General features: G+C 47.0%; 1 protein-coding gene across 1 annotated transcript in view; it reads right to left on the reverse strand.

The window, feature by feature from the left end:
• The window catches only part of Ano2 (anoctamin 2), a 353,748-nt gene that overhangs the window by 203,751 nt on the left and 130,423 nt on the right, over positions 1-19,574 (reverse strand). The window contains exon 10 of the mRNA XM_048444098.3: positions 17,863-17,927. Coding sequence (XP_048300055.2) covers positions 17,863-17,927 — 65 coding nt within the window. The remainder of the gene's footprint in view (positions 1-17,862; positions 17,928-19,574) is intronic.

The raw sequence follows: 19,574 nt of genomic DNA on the forward strand, positions 1-19,574 counted from the left end.
CAACTAATAATATGCATGTATGTATGCATGTATTTATGTATGTATGTGGGTGAGTGGGTGTGAGTGTGGAGATAAACTATGAAACTAGTAAGGGGCCCATAAGATTTGTCTGCCTTTTGCTTAATGTCAGCAAACAAATACACACACACACAAACACATACACATACACATACAAACACACACATCCACACAAATACATACACATACACACATACACACAAATATATACACACACAAGCACACACATATACACACAAACACACACAGAAATCTCCATGTATTTATGACAGAAAGCTAATTTTCTACTAATATTTCTATTTTGGTCTGATGTGGAAGTAGGAAATTTGCATTTAAAAAGGTTTCTTGGGTGATTCTGGTCTCCTGCTAGAGTTTGAACTCACTGCTTTAACCCAAAGTTATTAACTTTAAAGTGATATGGACATGTAAGCTATTAGGTCAGATATAAGGCTAATGGAGGTTTTAGGAACTTTAGGAAAATAGACTGCCCCATCCAAAACTATTTATATTTCATGATTGTTTTTAACTGTTTTGAACATGTGAAATTTGTCTACCAGATATAGTCTTCCCTGAGATTACTTAGTCAATCTGCTACCTTTAAATGGATACATTGAATTTGGCACCATCCTCATAGAGTGCTGACAGCTCAGGACAGCAACGCCATAATTACCTGTGGTGTGTAGTCCATGAATTATTTATGTGCATGTAAAACAAACACATGTTTTAGCAACAGAGTATTCATGCTTTGCTGTATTCACTGCTGGCCCATCCTCCTCCCTCTCATACAAACACTCCACTCCCTTTGGGTGCTATCAATGGAATTTATGTCTTCCACTACTGAATTTTACTTTGTTGGTTCATGGTTCTGACTTATCAGGAATATTTTTGACTTCTGATTGTATCATATTTTCAAGGTATCTGCCTTACTTACAGTTTAATCAGTTAAAAATCTAGTAAATGTGACTGTCCATTCTCAGGTATCCAGCGGTATAATGGAGACCCCCACAACACAGCCCCATGAAGGATTCTGGTCAATCAGACTTGTTTTTGGTCCTCATAATCTGCTCTCCCAAAGAATAAATGAAGTACAAACAAACAAGCACTCAGAAAGCATCCTTGCAAAACACCAGGGGGACAGAGAACTTGCAGTCTTCATGTGCACTTCACATGAGCATCCTTGCTTCTGACTTCCATGTGTTGCTGATGATGCTGGAAATGGGGAAGACAGTGCCACCCTCGAACAAGGCTATACAGACACCATTCTGTTTGGCTTTTACTCAGAAGACCCATATCTGGCATTAATTAGCTAGCTGGCCTTAGGCAATAGAGTTTTCTTTCCTGAGCCTCAATTTTCTCATTTAGACTTTCCCTCAAATAGACACCATTCTTTCCCTCTCTGTTCTTCTGCCTTCCAGAGGGGTCAACATATGCCTCCCATGGGGTTCCAGCCTCTGCCTCCCTCAGCAAGGTCTCTCTGTGTACTGGTAATGAAAACGTTAAAAAAAAATAGGTAGAGGAAACTTTTTCTCTCAGCTAGCTCTCCTAAATTCTATCTTACCAGTTTAGTACTCAAACTCTCCCCCATCATTGTAGCTAAGTAGTCAACCCTAATTACATGATCTGATTTCTATGTCACGCCCACCCCACTCATGCATATTCTTCTAGCCACACTCAGCTGCTTATAATCCCTGGAGTGACTGTGTTTCCCCTCCTCTGCCTCATTTCATGCTATTCTTCCTATCTGGACTATCCAGACCCTTCTTCTGTACTCAACTTAAGACAATTCTTTATATAAAACTCATCTTAACCATCATGCATTCCAGGAGGTCTCGATGGTGAATTCAGAAACCCTTGTCTGATACCCTCTGAGGTTCACAATGCATGCTCTATCTAGCATTCTTTAATTATTTACAGATAATTATCTTTTCCTTCATCTTAACTGTGAGCTCATGGAGTGTTGACTGGGGTTTCTGTCCTACCCGGTCCTGCAGCTGTTAAGTCCCAAAGAATCACAAAGAGGTGTACATTAATTATAAATAATGGCCTGAGCCCATTAGCTCAGGCTTCTTATTATCTCTTATAACTTATATTTGCCCATAATACTTGTCTGTGTCAACCAGGTGACTTGGTACCTTTTTTGGCAAGGCAGTCACATTTTGTATCCTCTGTGTCTGGGTGACGACTGCAGACTGAAACTTCCCTCTTCCCAGAATTCTCATTGTCCTGCTTCTACTTCCTGTCTAGCTACTGGCCAGTCAGCGTTTATTTAAAATACAAGTGACAGTACAGGCCCTTGTCCCATGGCAGTGGAGGGCCAGGGTTTGGGTTTTTTTGTTTTGGTTTGGTTTGCTTTGGTTTGCTTTGGTTTGGTTTGCTTTGGTTTTGCTACCACTGTTTGAACTACCTCCTGGGGAATAATAGATGCTTGTTGAATCATTGACTAAATCAAATGCCAAGTGAACCAATGACCCAGTCTCACGGCAGACAGTTCCCCACTTCCTCACCAAACAGGTCCAGCCAGGCAAGCTGGAGCACTCAGCATCATATCCTGAATGGACTCAGACTCTTGGCCACTGCCTCAAAGCAGAAATCTAAATGTCAGGACTCTTGTGGTGGGACTCCCCAGGCCATTAGCTAGACTCTCCACCCTCTCTAAAACCTTTCCCAAAGAAGCTCAAATCAAACAGAAGAAAGACTAGGACTTCATCTCTGCTTTCTCCCTTCACCAGCTCACAACCAAGGAGCCACACCCCCAACGTGCTGTCCTTGGTCCCTGGAACCCAAGAAGTCAGGGAAGCCTCCTGGAAAGACATCAACTGGAAAAATCCATCCCTACCCAGCCCTTCACCAGGCCTCTCCCCTGCTGAGATTGCTCATTGCTTAAAGTCCATAACTCACCACTTGTTTACGTTCCTAACCCCAAGTTCAAGGGCATCTGCAATTTAATTTGAGCCATCAGTAGAGGAGGCTGTTCTCTGCTGGAGTTGGAAGAGCATAAACAAACTTCCAGGCTAAACTTGGCTAGGCATTTCCTGCCCACTCTCACTCTGGTTCTGTAAATACCTTCAAAACTTCCTCTGGCGAGTTCAGATGATAGCAACTTGTACCTAAGGCAGAGAACTACCACTCAGAGTGGACGGGAAAAGTGCCTGGGATGGCTTGGTAAGGGCAGAATGAGAGAAAAGAGTTATTAGAAGAGAGAGGAGTGAGAAAGTTCAAGGAAGCTCAAAAGAGGGATGGAGGGAGACTGGAAATAAATTGTCCAGGCACTGGAGGGTGTGGGAAGGGCTAAGACTTCTCTCGCTGGTGGAGGAGGAATTTATTAGACCTCTGTCAGGAGATGTACTCTATTTGAATGGTCAGTTGGGTCTCAATCATCACTCACCAAAAGCTGAAATAAACTAAACAGTGGGGCAAGTGTGACATAGCCTAAGAGACACTGTCACAGAGTCTGCTCTGTCACTACCATCCTTCTTGCCCAAAGCATCTTTACCTACATGGAATTATCCAGACTCCATCTTGCTCATGACTGGAATTCTGATGATATACAGTCAATACTGAGTGAAAAGACAATTGAGGGACAACAGAGAGAGCACCAGTCAGGAGATGTCAGATTAGATGTATTCCTTACCGCATGCCTCATGAGAAGCCCACCTTGCATAGCATCCATCCTCATTGCTCAGTGGTGCCTCTAAACTACTCTGGGGAGCACTTGTGAATGTCACAGGCTGCTGACCTCAAATCACATTCATTGCTACGGATGCACACCATTGGTATCCTCACTAGATATAGGGATAAGAGGAGCCCTGGCTACTACAAACAGTCATAGCCCAAAGGAAAAAGGAAGAGGGACCCTTCTAGTCTGAACTCTTACTCTAATGTGTGCACGTCACACACACACACACACACACACACACACACACACACACACACACACACCGCTCCTACCTCGATACTCAAAGTCATTTGGAGCAGAAGACCCTTGGCTGGGCCTCTGGGCCTTCCCAGAGAGTCAGCTGGTCTTCGTACCAGGTCCCTGTCACACAGCTGCCACCCACCCAAGGCCAGCTGCCCTGACATGCCATGCAGAGTTTTCCATTCGTCCAGAGCTTAAGTGCCTCTGATATACACCATGTGTTGCCACAGAAAAACACACACACTCCCCAGCTCTGCATAACACTCCAGATGTGATCAAAACTACAGGGATTAAAGAAAACAGACATGGGACCTGTTGAGGGAGGTCATGTAGATAAAGGTGAGCCTCATGGACAAATTCTAGAACCGAGGTCCAGTCTCCTGTGCCCTCATCCCTAGATTTAACTTGGTTCCTGGTGAGACCAGGGGCTTTGTCACCTCCTTGACTCCAGGATTAAGAATCTATCTTTGCAGGACCATCAGAAGTTAATTCTGCAAAGTTTGCTATGCATTACCTTTTCTGTCTTTGTTTCATAGATGATGAAGTTGTAATCTAATTTAGCTTGTCTGAAGAATCGCTCCCCACTTGCACCATCTATAGTAAATCTAAATAGATTCTGGTGGTACTGGTGAAAGATTCCTTATTTGGAGGTAACCTCAGACATAATATGACACCCCTATCTCCCTGTTGTCCCAGGAGGGCTGGGGGATGCTTTGAAACAGAGTCTTACTATGTAGCCCAGGATAGCCTCAAAAATTCGTAATCCGTGGGCCTCTATCTTCAAAATGTAGCAGGCTTACAGGCATATACCGACATGCATGGTAACACCTTAGCTGTCAGATTCTGTGACAAGGTGGGGGGTGGGTCTGGATGACTAACAGTTATGCTCCCAGAGCCACCATTTTAAGTTCCCATCTCTATGGTAGCATCACCTTAAGCAATCAGAACAGTTTCATTTTGCTCTAGAGCCCCCACATAGTCACAGCTGAATGTCACCACATGCACACACATCCTGCCTCCCATCAGCTGCATAGAGTCTCTTTGTGGTGTTATCTACACATTTCATCAGCGCATAAGTCCTCCCTGAAGACAGAACAAAGCAGAGCGATAGAGCAGCCTGGTGTCACAATGCCCGGGATTTAGGCTAAGTGTCTTGTCTACAGTGAACTACTATTATCTGCATCTTCAAAATGGGACAAGGTCCCAAGGTCATAGAGTTGTCATGAAGATTCAGTTTGAGTGTACAAACAGGGGTGTAGTGAAACTGAACCCCAAGGGCTTTGAGTTACAGGGTATGTTAGTAATGATTGACAGACTCAATCAGCTCTGATGAATGGCGTTGGATCACAGCCCAGGGGGACAATGGGCTGCTAGGAACGGAGGAAAGGAAAAGCCTCCCTCAGCTGTGCCATCAGATGGCTCAAATCCTCTCTGAAGGAGCCAGGACATTTAGGAAAGGGATTTCCACTCCACCACTCTGTCCTCTTAGACATGAAAACCATCTCCCCAGTTCCTTTCCAGGGCCTCCCTCCAAAAACATCCAAATCTCTTAAAGTAAGAACCAAGTTGACAGTGTCTGGATCACCCACAGGGATGAATTTATATAGCACAAACCCATCAAAAATGGACCTGCTTCCTTAAAGCCCCCAAATCCCTCAGCAAGTCCACAAGATCCTCAATGACCCAGTCCCTGTTTTCCTCTCCAGTCTGCCCTCTCATGGCTGCTCTGTTGGGATAATCAGCTTTCAGGTTTCCGCCACCTTGTACCTGGTGGCGACACCAGACTAAGGAGTTCAAATCCCGTCTCTACTACTTCCAGTCTGTATTGGTGTAGAGCATGCTAACCTCTTGTACTTCAGCGGCCTGTTCCGTCAAGGCAAGCTAATGGCATCCTTCCCAGAGAATGACAAAGGCTTAGGACAGTGCCTACTGCACCGGAAATCTCATCTAATATCATTACCCATTTTCCTCACCTCTACCCAGCTCACCTAGGTCTCCATCACATCTTTGTTTAAATATTACTTCCTCAGGGAGGTCATTTCCCACCAGACTGGACTCTTTTGTGTACACGTGGCCTCTGAAAGTCCCTCTCCTCCTGTGAAGTGGCCTGCACCACACTCATCTTTTGACACTATGTTCTCAGGGAGGTCAGAAGCCACGCGAGCACATTGAGGATAATCTTTCCTGGATGGTCCAGGTTTGTGTCCATTTTCTCAGTGGGTGGACTGGATGGGTGGTCAGTTAATATCAACTCCTCTGAGAGTCAGGGTTAGCCTTTTGTAATCTGCCTTAGCCAATGGGAAATTAGTGATGTGATGATGAGCACGTGTCTCTGGGGACACCGCCTTTCTCCCTGACTTTCCCTGGACCTCACGTTCTACAGGAAGAACATGCCCATGTAGTTGCTGGTCTCAGCAGAGCATCATGAAGGTCTGTCAAGAACTACACAGTCTGAAGTCGGGAGTGGAGGCTCACTGACGCTCACTCTGCACAGAGACTTGCAAGCAAATCATAAACCAACGTCTATTGTGATCTTGCTGAGTCCAGGAGGTTTCATTAGGCAACTCTGAATGTGGCAAGAGTCACTAGACCTCTCACTGTCTTTATGCAGAGAATTTACTTCTGTGCACATGAACCCTAGATTAGAAGGCACTTGTTCTAATCACTCGAGGCAGGTACATGCTTACCTTGTCTGTCACTTAACCCTCAGCCCACGAAACGCCGCCTGGCACAGACAGCTCTCAATAAAGATACTGGATTGAACTGAACAGAACCACGTGTTCTCTCAGGGCTCTGTCCCACGACACTGGGTCTTCTTCCCAGCTGGATGTGCAGTCCGAGTGTGGGCTCTAGCCTCTCTCCCTTCTGTCCCAGAGAGACGCTCCCAGTGTTACTCTCTGGCTGTTGGATCACTAGAGATCTTGACTTACTCACTTGAGAAGCCAAGCCCTCAGAGACAGGCTACCTCGTCCAAATAGGACACGGTCTCCCAGGACTGGAGTGGTGGACAGTGTATCCCACTGAGTGTGGAGCAAACATGAGAAGGTCGGACCCGCAGCATGAGAAGGCTGCCCAAGGCAGTAGGTGGAGCGTTCGAGAAGTTCAACATCTCAAGCAAGGCAGAGAAACAGTCTTTGGCTATGGCTGATTTGTGTCTCTCTGTGGGCAGCTTGACTTCCGGGCCCAGAGCTGAAGGCTCTACTGGCTATCAGTCCAAGAGATTGCCACCATTTTGTTGTAAGTGCTGCTGTGCCTACCATTCTCCAAACTTAAATGCTAAGTGAACAGTGCAAATTCCAGCCCCCTCTCTTCACCTTCTGCTCTTTGTGACTACAGCCTGCGGACCACAGATATGGTGGTTGAAACAGCGAAGGCAACCAAAGACAACCTCTCAGAGCCCAAGGGCTTCGGGAGGCCCTTCTCCAGGCTGGGTGACTAAGACTGAACCCCACAGCACTTTCTGATCTGCATCAGTGATGTGCCAGCGGCAGACAGTCATCCCTGGCAGCCAGCCAACTGTCAACACTTGCGAATACACTTATATAATCTCAAGAAGTTACTAGGGGACAGCAGTCTCCTAAGCAAGAAGCATGAGTGTTTTTTTTTTCTTCTGTACGATTTGCCTTTGGGGGTCTGTGACTTCCAGACTCACAAAATGCTGTGGTTTTCCATTTCTAGAATGGAGGCAAGTGTCTGTGCAGAAAGCCTGGGTGTGCCAGGCTAATTAAATTTAGCTATCTTGCGGTTGTTGTTGTAACGTGTGTTCTGCCTGTGTTATTCAATGTGTTAAGATGGTTTCTGTTGATGTTGGTTACATACCCATGTGGTGTGGGTGGAGAACCTTCACTCCGGGGAACATCATTAGCAGAAGTGGAGAGCTCAGGGGTTCCCGAGACTCACAGCAAAACAGTGGCTCCCGGGATCAAACAGTTGGGCCGTGTCCATGGTAACGCATCTTGACGCCATTCCCCTCATTTCTCCCCGGGCAAAATCAGTCCCTCAGATCTACCTGTGATCCCTCCCTGACTCCCACAAACAGAAGTACAGTTGCCTTCGCATGGCCCAGGGGTCTTCCAGGCCAGTGATGCAACTTTTAGGGGAAGAAATGCCTGCATGCCTAGGAAGATGGGCCCAAGATTCCCCAGGAGAGAGAGCAAGTGACGAAAGGAACCTGCACAGAACCTTCCCATCCTTACCTGGAAGCTAGGACGACAGTGAACCCTGAAACCTGCAGCAATCCTCTACTCTGCCACCTCCCCAGATTCCAGAGACACCTTGAGAGCATCTCGCTGTTGTCTGTCGTCACAGTCCCCCTGAGAGCTAGCCCTCTCCTTCCATGCTGTCTTCAGTTTCTCCTCCCGCCATTTCTCTCAGCCCCCAGGATCTCACCTGGGCCTTTCTTCCCAAGTCCATTGCTGAGTCTTTTCTTTCAATATCCAAGCCTAGGTTAGCCCTGAAATTGCAAACCTCCCCAATGATGGTTTTTCTCTTCTTTAGACTTACACATAGTACCTAAAACTCACCTATATGACTTCTCTAATAACTTTCTGAAAGCCAGTTCCTCAGCCCTTCAAAACATCCACCACCTTGCCCCAGCCCTGCTGTGTACCTAATACCTGTTTGGGGGGCATTTCTGTGACCTGTATCAGCAGCTCTCCCCTAAGACCTGTGTCTCATTACCATATTTCAAGATCCCCATCTCCCCTCCTCTTGATGGCTTCAGTTCTCAGTCTGAAGTTCTACCTTCAGCAGACCCTTGGCATGGACATTCACTCTTGCCTTGTTACCAAGCTCTGGGCTGTTTGAAGAGGTATCTTTGATGGCTTGTGCTTCTTGTGACCCCGCCCCCTCCACATACACAAAGCAAGCAAGAAGGGTGTTAGGCACAGTTCTTCACAGTCAGGGTACCCTATTACATCACACTCTGAGGCCACTGGAGCTACAGAAGCATCAAGTTACTTTGACTGAAAAGCAAAGTCATTTCAACCAAGTAGGACCCTTCCCCATTTCCCCAGCTTTAGGGAGCCAGGCTCCACATGGGAAGCATCCTAAGATTGTACACAGTGCTAACTTGTTTGAGGCTCGGACTGCTGAAGCTGCAACTGAGACAACACAGCAGGTGAGAGCCTAGAAGAGAAGCCAGTCTCTAAATCAAAGAGGAAATTGACAGCTAAGAACCGGACCACATAGAGGCAGTCAAACTAAAAGGTGGTAAAACATGGACATGAACAATGAACAACCAAAAGCATGGCCCCTGAGCTGGCATATTATCCTTCCTGAGTCCAAAGGGGAATGTATAAAGACAACCCCTCTTGTAGCAAAGCTGAACTTTAGTCAACACACCATGTTTGTATGTAGATCACACCACGGTTTTCCTGAGGAGATTGACAGCTGAAGGGACTGACATGAGGTAGCTGGGGACCCAGGTAGCCTAACATCAGCCGGACGAGGCTCAGCAGCACTTCCAACCACAGGGAACAATGGGAAGAACAAGTCCCACAGATTTGCATCTGACTCCAGATGAGCTTTCTTTAGGGCTTTGGGAAGCCCTTACCTCAACACGTTCATTACACTCATCGCAACATGGAGGCCATAAGGCCCACTGGGCAAGGCTGCTGTGGGGCACAGAGGCCATGCATGTTAAGTGCATATAAAGAACCATGCAACATTCTGCTACTTCGGGGAGTATTATCATCTCTGCTCAGGGGCTAGATAAGCGATAGCTTCATTCAAACAGATTTGGAGCTATCGCCACAGTATTTCTGTACTGTCTCACCTGAAGTCCTCCCGGTCACACTATGGGAGGCAGGACAGGCACTGTGACTCCATCACAGCAGAGGAAACTGCAGCTGGAGAATGGGTTGCCCAAATGTTATGCCGGTTGGAGGAAAGTTCGAGTCAAAATGGCCCTTTTTATTCCTTACCCACTGCTTTCAGACGGAAAGAAATTCAGGGGTGGGACCTTGAGAGTCTGAGGAGACATACAGGCCACTCTATCCATCTCCTAATTTACAAACAGTAGCCTCACTCCGTTCCCTAATTCCTCTTAGAGTAGGGAGTCGTTAAGTCTGTAGCCTAGAGATGCGTCTCCAAGTCTCTGGTCTTGGTACTCTGTCTCTGTTTAACACTTGGAACCTGGTAGGTAGCCTTGGGTGTACTGGCCTAAGCTAGGTATGTGACATAATAAGTCACCCAGTCAAGTGACCATGACTTGGTTCCTAAATTGTTTTCTGAGAATGTCAAGAATCACTGGTGCTTCAAATCGAAGAGTTCCGGTCACATCACAACCCTGAACCCATCACCACGGAGGACTGTTTGACTATTCAGCGAGTCAGTTCTCCTGCTGTGATAGCTTTCCTATGCTGTCTTCATACAGCCTCCCAGCTACTTTTTCTAAGTTTTCTCCAACCTTCTGTGCCTTATACTTCCCAGAAAACCCCAGAAGCTATCTATAACCCTGGAGATTTCCCTTTGAACTTGGGTTCCTTAGGAGTAGGACCATACTTAATTAGTCTTCACAGCCACTTTTGATGTCTGACTGTACAGCATGAGTGTTGGCTTTTCCACAGCAGAAGGACAGTGGGCAAGACTCTACCTCTGAGGTTCCTAGGTTCCTCCTGAGAGTAGTCATCCTGCTGGAGCTCTTAGAAGAGTCACATCATATACGAAAATGTGGAAAGGCCTCAGCGTGGAGAGATGGCTCAGGGGGTAGAGCGCCCGACCGCTCTGCTCAAGGACCGGAGTTCGATTCCCGGCCAGTGCAAGTAATTCCATTACCGTCTGTCAGCGCCCCTCTCCCCCCCCCCCCCCCCGCTCCTGTCAGAGCAGTAGGCAGTGTTTGTTATTGATCTTTATGGAGGAAAGAAAGGTCAGGTACACAAAAAGTGGATAAAGAGGTGGTGGCTCATTTCAAATACATAAAGATTTGGCTTACATGGTAAGAATGTGTCAGCTCTCTGTCACTGCGGCAAAATGTGGTGAGAGGGTCAACTTCAAAAGAAGAAAGGTTAGTTCTGGCTCATGGCTTCCAAGGTTTCAGTCCGTGATTGACTGGTTCTACCATTCTAGGTTCTGTGGTAGCACTGTATATCATTAAAGGGACACACGGCAAAGGAAACTGTTCACCTTCTAGCAGCCAGGAGTCAGAGAAACAGGAAGGTCCAGGACCCCACTATCTCCTTCAGGATCATATCTTTTGGGAGGCAACCCATCTTCTCTTGGGGTAATGGCATGACTATCCCAAGTTAGGCACCAAGGTAGCTCTTAATGATAGTCTTTTGATATCACTACGGATTGGGATAAACTAACTGCATTCTGCATTATGAAATGGGCACGAGCCTTTGGGAACTAGGAATGGGACACTATGATGTGGAACTACACTGCCACAGCCTGGACAGCTATTGGGAGTTGGTGGGACCTGTGGGCAGATGTGTTCATTCCAACTAGGAAGAAGTTAGGTCATAGGGGCAATAAAGTTTGAAGGGAACATTGGGACTCCAGGCCCTTCCGAACTGTATCTCAGCAGCCACGGGTGAACAGGCCTCCTCTGCCATACACCCCCTCCATGATACACATACACAAGTCCACATTAAGTCCAAGGGTACCAAGCAACCATGGAGAGGAAGTTCTGAAACTATGAGATGGCCAACCCAACTCTTTGTACTTTAAAGTTGACTCTCCCAGGTATTTCGGCACAGTGACGGAAAGCCGACTACCGGGAAGGTGTTCTTATTCTATCCTGGAAGCAGAACCAGAACCAAAAGAGGGGATGCTACAGAGTTCTGGTTTCTTTCCACAGATTTTCTAGTGCCTAGAAACCTGCAGCAGAGAAACAAGCTTCCTGAGGCTAGGTACTCCCTGTTAGGAAGAGAAGGGAAAGGAGCAGCCGCCTTTACCGCCTTCGCCGCGCATTTTCAAGACGCTGCTGCAAATAGAACTCTTCGTTCCTTCCTCCTAGGGCCAAACACTAAAGTGTCTGACCTGTGAGCATTGCACCACCTTTATCATGTCATGATTTGTCCAGGGATTCCAGTGCACACAAAGACCGAGGAGGCCCAAAAATAGTCTGCCACATGCAGTCCAGATACTATCATCTAGTTCCCCCAAGAAACAAGACAAGACATGAATTCCAAGGGCCAGGAACTGGTGATTCAGAAAGTTCCTTCTCCATCTCTGCCCACAGAATTCTGGATCCAAGTGGGAAATGTAAGTAGCCTGTCGTTACCTTAGAGCCCAGCATCTGTACCGCATTCCTGATCCTGTACTAGCAGGATCGGAGTTTGCTCTAAAATAGGAACCTCTATCTATGGACAGCTATTGTAAGACAAGGGACTCTACTCTGTCCTCAGAAGCCTTGGGCTGCGATTTTACACAAAAGCTGAGAACATCAGACCCTTAACTCCTGCGCCTGTGGGTCAGCCACCAGACCTGCAGCAGTGTTTCCCTCTGAAAGGATCCAAACTGGAACCCGCTAGTGCTCCGTGGAGGAAGGGAGAGGAAGCAGACTGCAATGGAGGCTTTTTTATGATCGAATTTAGTCAACACCCTGATATACCAGACAGACCAGAACGTATGGTCGAGACCCTTCTCGTCTTTGGCTGAGTTACTGCACCAGCAGCTTCTCCATTTCCTCTGCCTCCTCCTCTCTCATGCCCTCACTGGTGAGGGTCTGTTTAATTTTATCCAGAATCATCAAGCACAACGTCCTCCTAGGTGCAAGGTGTTTCCTAGTTAAATGCAACCTCCCGCCGCTCAGCCCCAGACAACGGCCGTGGTGTTGCTGCCACCCTCCCTCCTTAGCCCTCTCTTCTGGAATCAGTCTTGCATTCCTCCCAACCCTGGGCTTCCTGCTAGCTCACGGGGCTGAGAGAGGGAGAAGAGACAGGTAGACATGGAATCTTAGGAGATAAGGTCTGTAGGACAGTATTGTGGGCTGCCATAATGGACCCAGTTTTCTGTCAGTAAGATTTTCAGCCATAATCTCAAGCTAAATAATGTATAAACCATACAGGCTTGCAGTAAAGACACATTCTTCAACACCAGTCCTTCAGAAACCACGGCCCACCTCTTCCAGGAAGTCTTCCCCTACTCTGCTAGGAATGCCTACCCTCCCCATGCCACCCCATACTACTAAGTATATTTGCTATTATGGTCTTGTCATGCCTCACTCCATCATATTTTGCACATCCATCTCCCTATATAATGGAAAGATCCTGAAAGCCATGGACTTTCCTTTAATCATTATACCTTCCCGTAAGGCTGAGCAAAGACACTCATTCATTCTAAGTATCAGTAAATGTGCATTGCATTAAGATGAATGACCTTTCTAAAACTCAGGCAAGATTTAAGGAGAGGACAGTGGGGCTCAGGAAAGAATTAATCGTGAGTTAGCAACATTTTTCTCTGTATTTTCTCCTCCAAACCAGCTGTGGCCTTCCCAAACGTGGCCTGCCCTGCCAGGAAACTTTTTGAAAAAGATTGGGAGGTGTCATAGTATACATGTGGAGGTCAGGGGACAACTTTGTAAAATCGATTTTCTGTTTCTACCTTTCCTGAGTTCCAGGGACTTAACTTGGGTTGTCAGCCTGGAACAGCAGGTCTTTCTTTATCTGCTGATCCATCCTGCCAGCCCCTCTGGGAGGTATTTGAATGGGTTACATTTCAGAGAGGGAAACTGAGGCACAGACATGAAGAATGAGAGATCAGATTGTATGGTCTGCTGTGGGAAGCCCCTCAGGATAGAAGACACAGACAATGACTGAGCCTGGAAGTAGGAGGAAAGCCAATTCCTGGGAGTCAAGGCTTCTGCCAGGTCACAATGCTAGAGCTGGGGTTTGCAAATTGGGGACTATGAAGCAAGATGGGGACTATGGCCACCCAAAGTCTCTGGATAGTGTTCTCCCCCAAGACATTATGTTGAGATCGCTGTGGAAACCATTCCATATCTCAGGGCTTCAATCCTGACCCTGGTTTTAGCTGCAGGAAGCCTCACCCATGAAGATGTTGTCACTGGAGATAGGGAAGATGAAGGGCTGTCTCCTCTGCAGACTTCAGGAGGGGACATAGCTGCTGGGCATACTGGATGCTCTTTTCATCAGCCCCTCCATGAGCACCCCTCCCCAAAGCCAACAGGCTGCGTTCTCTGAGCCTAGCACTTCCAGAACCTTCTCTTCCTCATGTTGTCAAAGCTAGGCAATCACACACACACACACACACACACACACACACACACACACACACATACACACACACACACACACTGTATGTATGTATGTATGTATGTGCACATCTACCGATGAGATATCAGCTTTAGCCAAGTACAGAACAGAGTCTAATTCAGAAGGTATTTAAAGGTTGGTGCCTTTCCTGAGACATATCAAAATATCAAGATGAAGAAAACCGGCCTATAAGCATACATCAGTTCTTGTGAAAACATAAGTCTTAGCTTTGATTGGTTATTGGATCAGACTTGTTCAAATATAAAAGGCCTCAAGTCTCCCTAGAAAATAAAGGTTACCTCCCTGCTAAGTCATCACAGCTAGTTCCAGAGCAGTGAAGACAGAAGCCACTCCTCTGTAAAGATCCTCTTACTGCTAAAAGAGCACGGGGGCCATTTGCTCCATCTCAGGCTTCACTCCTCTATATTCTTGGTCATGAACTATTTCTGCTAAGTTACAATGGAAGCTAGTTCAAAACTCCCAGCAAGATCCTCTGGGTTGGGTTGCACCCATGCACTCGAGTCCCTGCCAGATCTCTGCCTAGGAAACATTTCAAAAATTTCTTGCAAGTGTGCACTTCATGCAAGAACTTCAGGCCCCAAGGATTCCAGGACAAATGTAGGATCCAGCAGGGAGAGCCCTGCTGGACTGGAGAGACTATTCGTGGTTTCATAGTGCAGCCTGCTGGGCACCAGTAAATGGACAGTTCATAGAGACAGAGTGAAGGGTACCCGTATAAGAATGGGCATGTTGTCTCCCCTCTAGGATATTCAGTTGCTTTAAGGGACAACCAAGCCTCACAATTAGACTTCAAGACCTGTGATGGTAGAAGACAACTGCTTCTGAGTCTTTCAACAGGCAGCCCAAGTACACATACAAGCGTTCTAGAATGTGCCAAGCCAGTGTATAAATTGCCATTTGTCTTTCAAGCCAGGCTTCATGCGTGCAGCTTCTTCATGAGGCATGAAGAGGCACCCCACAGTACTAAACATCAACCACACAAAACAACCCCAGCATGGAACTCATGATGGCTCCAGGCGGGAAACCACCACTTTAATCTCTGGGTGCTCAGTGGGTCTTTGCAGGTGGTAGCAGAAGAGATGAAAGACAAGAAGCCAGATGGAGAACTCATGCTAAAGAGGTTAGCTTCAAGATTAGCAAATGGGGAAGTGGGGTATGGCGGTACATGTCTTTAGTTCCAGAAGTCAGGAGGCAGAGACAGGTGGATCTCTGAGTTCGAGACCAGCCTGGTCTACAGAGAGAGTTCCAGGACAGACAGGGATACATATCAAAATCCTGTCTTAAAAAACCAAAACAGAAGAAGGAGAAGGAGAAAAATAACAGATTAACAGGGATGACGGAAGTCCTGGGCCCTTGTGATTGTAAAGAGGCAGCATAGGCCTTTGAGAATCAGATAAACTAAGACTCATTTGAGAAGATGGTATGGAGTGGAGGGCCCACTGTGGAACTCCCTTGGCGGAAAGGACTGTTCCCATATGTTCCACCTTAGTTTTCTCTTTACAAGTGCTCCAATATCTGCCTGTGGTCCCAAAGAGAGCCTGCCCTTCCCTCTCCTGGACACTTCCCTGATGCTAGCCTGATGTGGGATTCCCCTCTGTGTGCTGTGAATACCATTGGTTAATAAAGAAACTGTTTTAGACCTATAGCAGGGCAGAACAGAACTAGGTGGTGGGAAACTAAACTGAATGCTGGGAGAAAGGAGGTAGAGTCAGGTAAAAGCCATGTAGCCCTGCCAGAGACAGGCACCAGAACTTTACCTGGTAAGCCTCATGGCCATACACAGATTAAAGATGGGTTAAATTAATATGTAAGAGCTAGCCAATAAGAAGCTAGAGCTAATAGGTCAAGCAGTGTTTTAAATAATATAGTTTCTGTGTGATTATTTTGGGTCTGAGCTGCCTGGCAGCCGGGAAACAAACAAGGGACCTCCTACTACACCAGCCCTTCTCTTTCCACCATGTCCCTGAGACATGATGTCACAGGTCACAGGGTAGGCTATTGTCTGCCCACTCTCTCTCTCTCACACACACACACTGCCCAGTGTTTATCTGACCTTCTCAGCACCTCCAGACTCAGCCTCCCGCCCCTTTCCCACCAAGGCTGCCTGTCTTGAGGAGAGCTTCCAGCTCTGCCCCAGTTCCCAAGGCCCAGTCTAGACAGAGCTGAGCTCTCCAAATCTGCCACCCCAGGAACAGGGCTCTGCCCCAAAGGTAATTCTTCTCCTGCGCAAGAGGTCGTTTTGGTAGCCAAATCTCAGTCCACTTTGGAGTCATTTCCCACTTAACTGGCAGGCCAATCACCTGAAGTCTCTGGGGGGAAAGCCAGGGCTTTCTGGAAGAGAGAATTTTTGTTTTTGACTCCTACTTTTCAAAACAAAATGGTAGTTAGACAAAACAGGCGACAGAGGTGGGTGGCCTCTGGAGATGCCAAGAGAAGGAGATCAAAGCCCACTCGAATGGAAGAAGCAGACGTGGTGTGGCCCCAGGAACAGTCTAGGTGGCCCATGCTAGGAAAAGGCAGCCAAGAAACAGAGCTGCTGGGTGATGAGCCTCGGCCATAGTCCACCCCGCCAATCCTGCTCCCAGGCCCGAGCATTTCAGTTAACAATTCATCTGGTAGAAACACCTGCTCCCCCAGCTCCTTGGGAGGCCTCAAGCATGGCAGTGCAAGGACGTACCTGTCCAAACTCTGACCCCATGATGCTTTCTTTTTCCTCAGCCTGTGGAATTCCTCCCATGGACTCAATCCTTTTGATGGTTGCCCTTTACCCCAAACCAGGGCAGTGGACCAGGAATGCTCTTTGTGTTTGCAACCTTGATAATTAGATCATTAAAACCACCACAAGGGCACACGTGGTAGGGAGGCCATTACATCGGCCTGTAAGCTGCAGGCTCCCATCTTTTCCAAAGGATTGCGCCTATCAAGTTAGCTCATGTATCCCTCAGATCAGCCTCTCAGAATCTTGAAAGCCAAGGAGAAACAAAAAAAAAATGTTTCAAAGAAACAGGAACATTTGATCCTCCAAGGCTGCCTCCTGACATTCTATCCCGGAAGAAGGTTGGTAGTATACACAAAGTTTCTAGACTCGAGAAATCTAGAATCTAGACTCTTTAACCATTTTAAGCTAGTCAGACCTACTGCATCCTAGTAAGTTCTTTAAAGGAGCTTTCATTGATGTTTTATAGAAGCTTGGGGCATTTCCAAGACGCCAAATGAGGAGAGGGATTCCAGGACCCAGGCTTTCTATAAGTTAGAAAGCTGGGGATAGTCCTCAGTCTACCAAGCCCGTTGATTTACCCCTTGTGAGATCTGTCAGATTTTTCCTCCCCACAAACAGCATTGTGGCCACTTGGGTACCACCCAAGGTTCTATTCCATCTCAGTCCTTTCCTTGAAAAAGAACAAGACCACTCTTTTATTCCTGAAGAGAAGGCAGGGAAATTGAGAGTGTGGTGTTCACCTAATGACGGAAGTTTTAGAACATCAACCTGCAGCATCTTCTGCCCCTTCCATCCCCCAGCATATTCCTGCACTACTTCCTCAACCACAAGACATCGAGCAAGGGCAAACCACCTAGGGAAAGCAGGTCCCTCTGTGTAAACAGAAGACTACCAGGGGCCAAGAGAGTTGGCAATGCATTGGTTAGGATTTGCATTTTAAGCAACCCCAAAATGTCCCCTCCCACACTCACCTGATGAGGTCAATGGGTTGAAATTTATAAAACACTCCATAGCGAGCCCATTCCTGATACAGCAGCTAAGCAAGAAAGATAGGAAGACAGATTAGCAGTGAAGTGGTCAACAGTTCATCTTGTTTTGTTCACTGTAAAGTCAAAATGTTTTCCCTAAAGCCCAGATTCTAGAAGTCTCATGAGATATCCATATAAGTATATCCAAAGGCAGAAGGCTACAGGAACTGCCTTTGCCGTCTCCAAATAATACAGATCACCTATACACAGTTAGAAACACTCAGGTACCTATAAGCATCACCTTTATCCCCTGTCTGGCCTGGCCCAGCATGAGCCTTGACACTGCTCACCCACTTAACAAGCATTCCCTGAATGTCTCCTGTATTTCAGGCACTGTCCAGACCCCAGATGCTGCAGTAAACCCATTAAAATCACTGTTGCCATGGTGCTTGTGCTTGACATAGGCAGACAAATATAAATATATAAGATTCATAAATGCCATTAAAATAAATCAAGATATGGATAATATAATGTGGGGTGGGGGCAGGATGCTGTTTTAGGAGGGATAGCTAGGGAGTGACCCTCTGAGGAGGAGGTAACATCTAAGCTTAGACCAGAAAGAAATGTGGAGGACACGCACGCTCCCTGTGCAGGGTCCCTGAGGTGAATATCTATGGAATAGCCTAGAACACCAGAGGAGGATACGTGACTGGGACAGAGTAAACACCGGGAGACAGGCAGGGTGTGACCACTGCAGAAGGTACCAGATGTGGTGCTAAGAGCTGTAGTGAAAGCTCTGGATTTTGAAGGAAAACCCCAGAAGACTTGCTGTTGAGGAGAGGAACACGCTAACTTAGATTGCAGAAGGTTCCGGCTATTATGTGGAGAAAAGACTGAAGAGCAGGGAAACAGGGAGGCTGTGGTTGGGATGGCCCAGAGGAGAGATGATGGCCAGCTGGGCTAATCCAGGGGAGGGATGACAGCTATACTCATGGGTGATGAGAGACAGGTGGTTCTGCTCATTGACTTGTGACGAATTAGATGGGTGGGGGGGGGGGTGAGAGCTTGGCCTGAGCACTTGAGCAGCCATGATGCGTTTACTGAAATGGAGGACGGTAGAGAGAACAGGGCTATAGAGGCAGAACCAGGAGTTTACTTTAGGAAGTGTTTATTTGAAATGCTTTTGAGGTGTCCTCATGGATGCTGAATAAGCAGCCAGGTATAGAAGGCTGAGTGCAAAGGAAGTCCAGGCTGGAGAAGCAAATTTGTTAGTTATTGAAGAAGAGATATGCCACAAAGTCATCACATCGCCAAAGAATGAAAAGTAAGTACAGACCTGGACACTATCAGGGTTAAAGGAGCAGGGGATGGTGTGCAAACCCACACACTATCAGGGTTAAAGGAGCAGGGGATGGGTATCGTTACAGACCCACTTACTACCAGGCTTAAAGACTTAATTTTTATTCCAGGGGATGAAGAAGAAGCAGTGAAGAATCTGAAGGATCAGGCAGTGGCGAGGAAAAGGAGCTCAGTGTGTCCCTAAGCGAAGAAAGTTTCCACAAGAAACCAGCACACTAGGTGGCATGCTGCTAACGGGTCAGATGAGAACGGAAAAGTAGCCACTGAAGTCTGTAGCTTGGAGATCACTAATTACCTTCACCTGAGAGATTTCAAGCTGGAAGAAGGAGCCAGACTGAATGGACCGCCCACTTTGT

Source organism: Myodes glareolus, chromosome 3 (genome assembly GCF_982192425.1).
Source record: "Myodes glareolus chromosome 3, mMyoGla1.1, whole genome shotgun sequence".
In the NCBI taxonomy this organism is placed as follows: Eukaryota; Metazoa; Chordata; class Mammalia; order Rodentia; family Cricetidae; genus Myodes; species Myodes glareolus.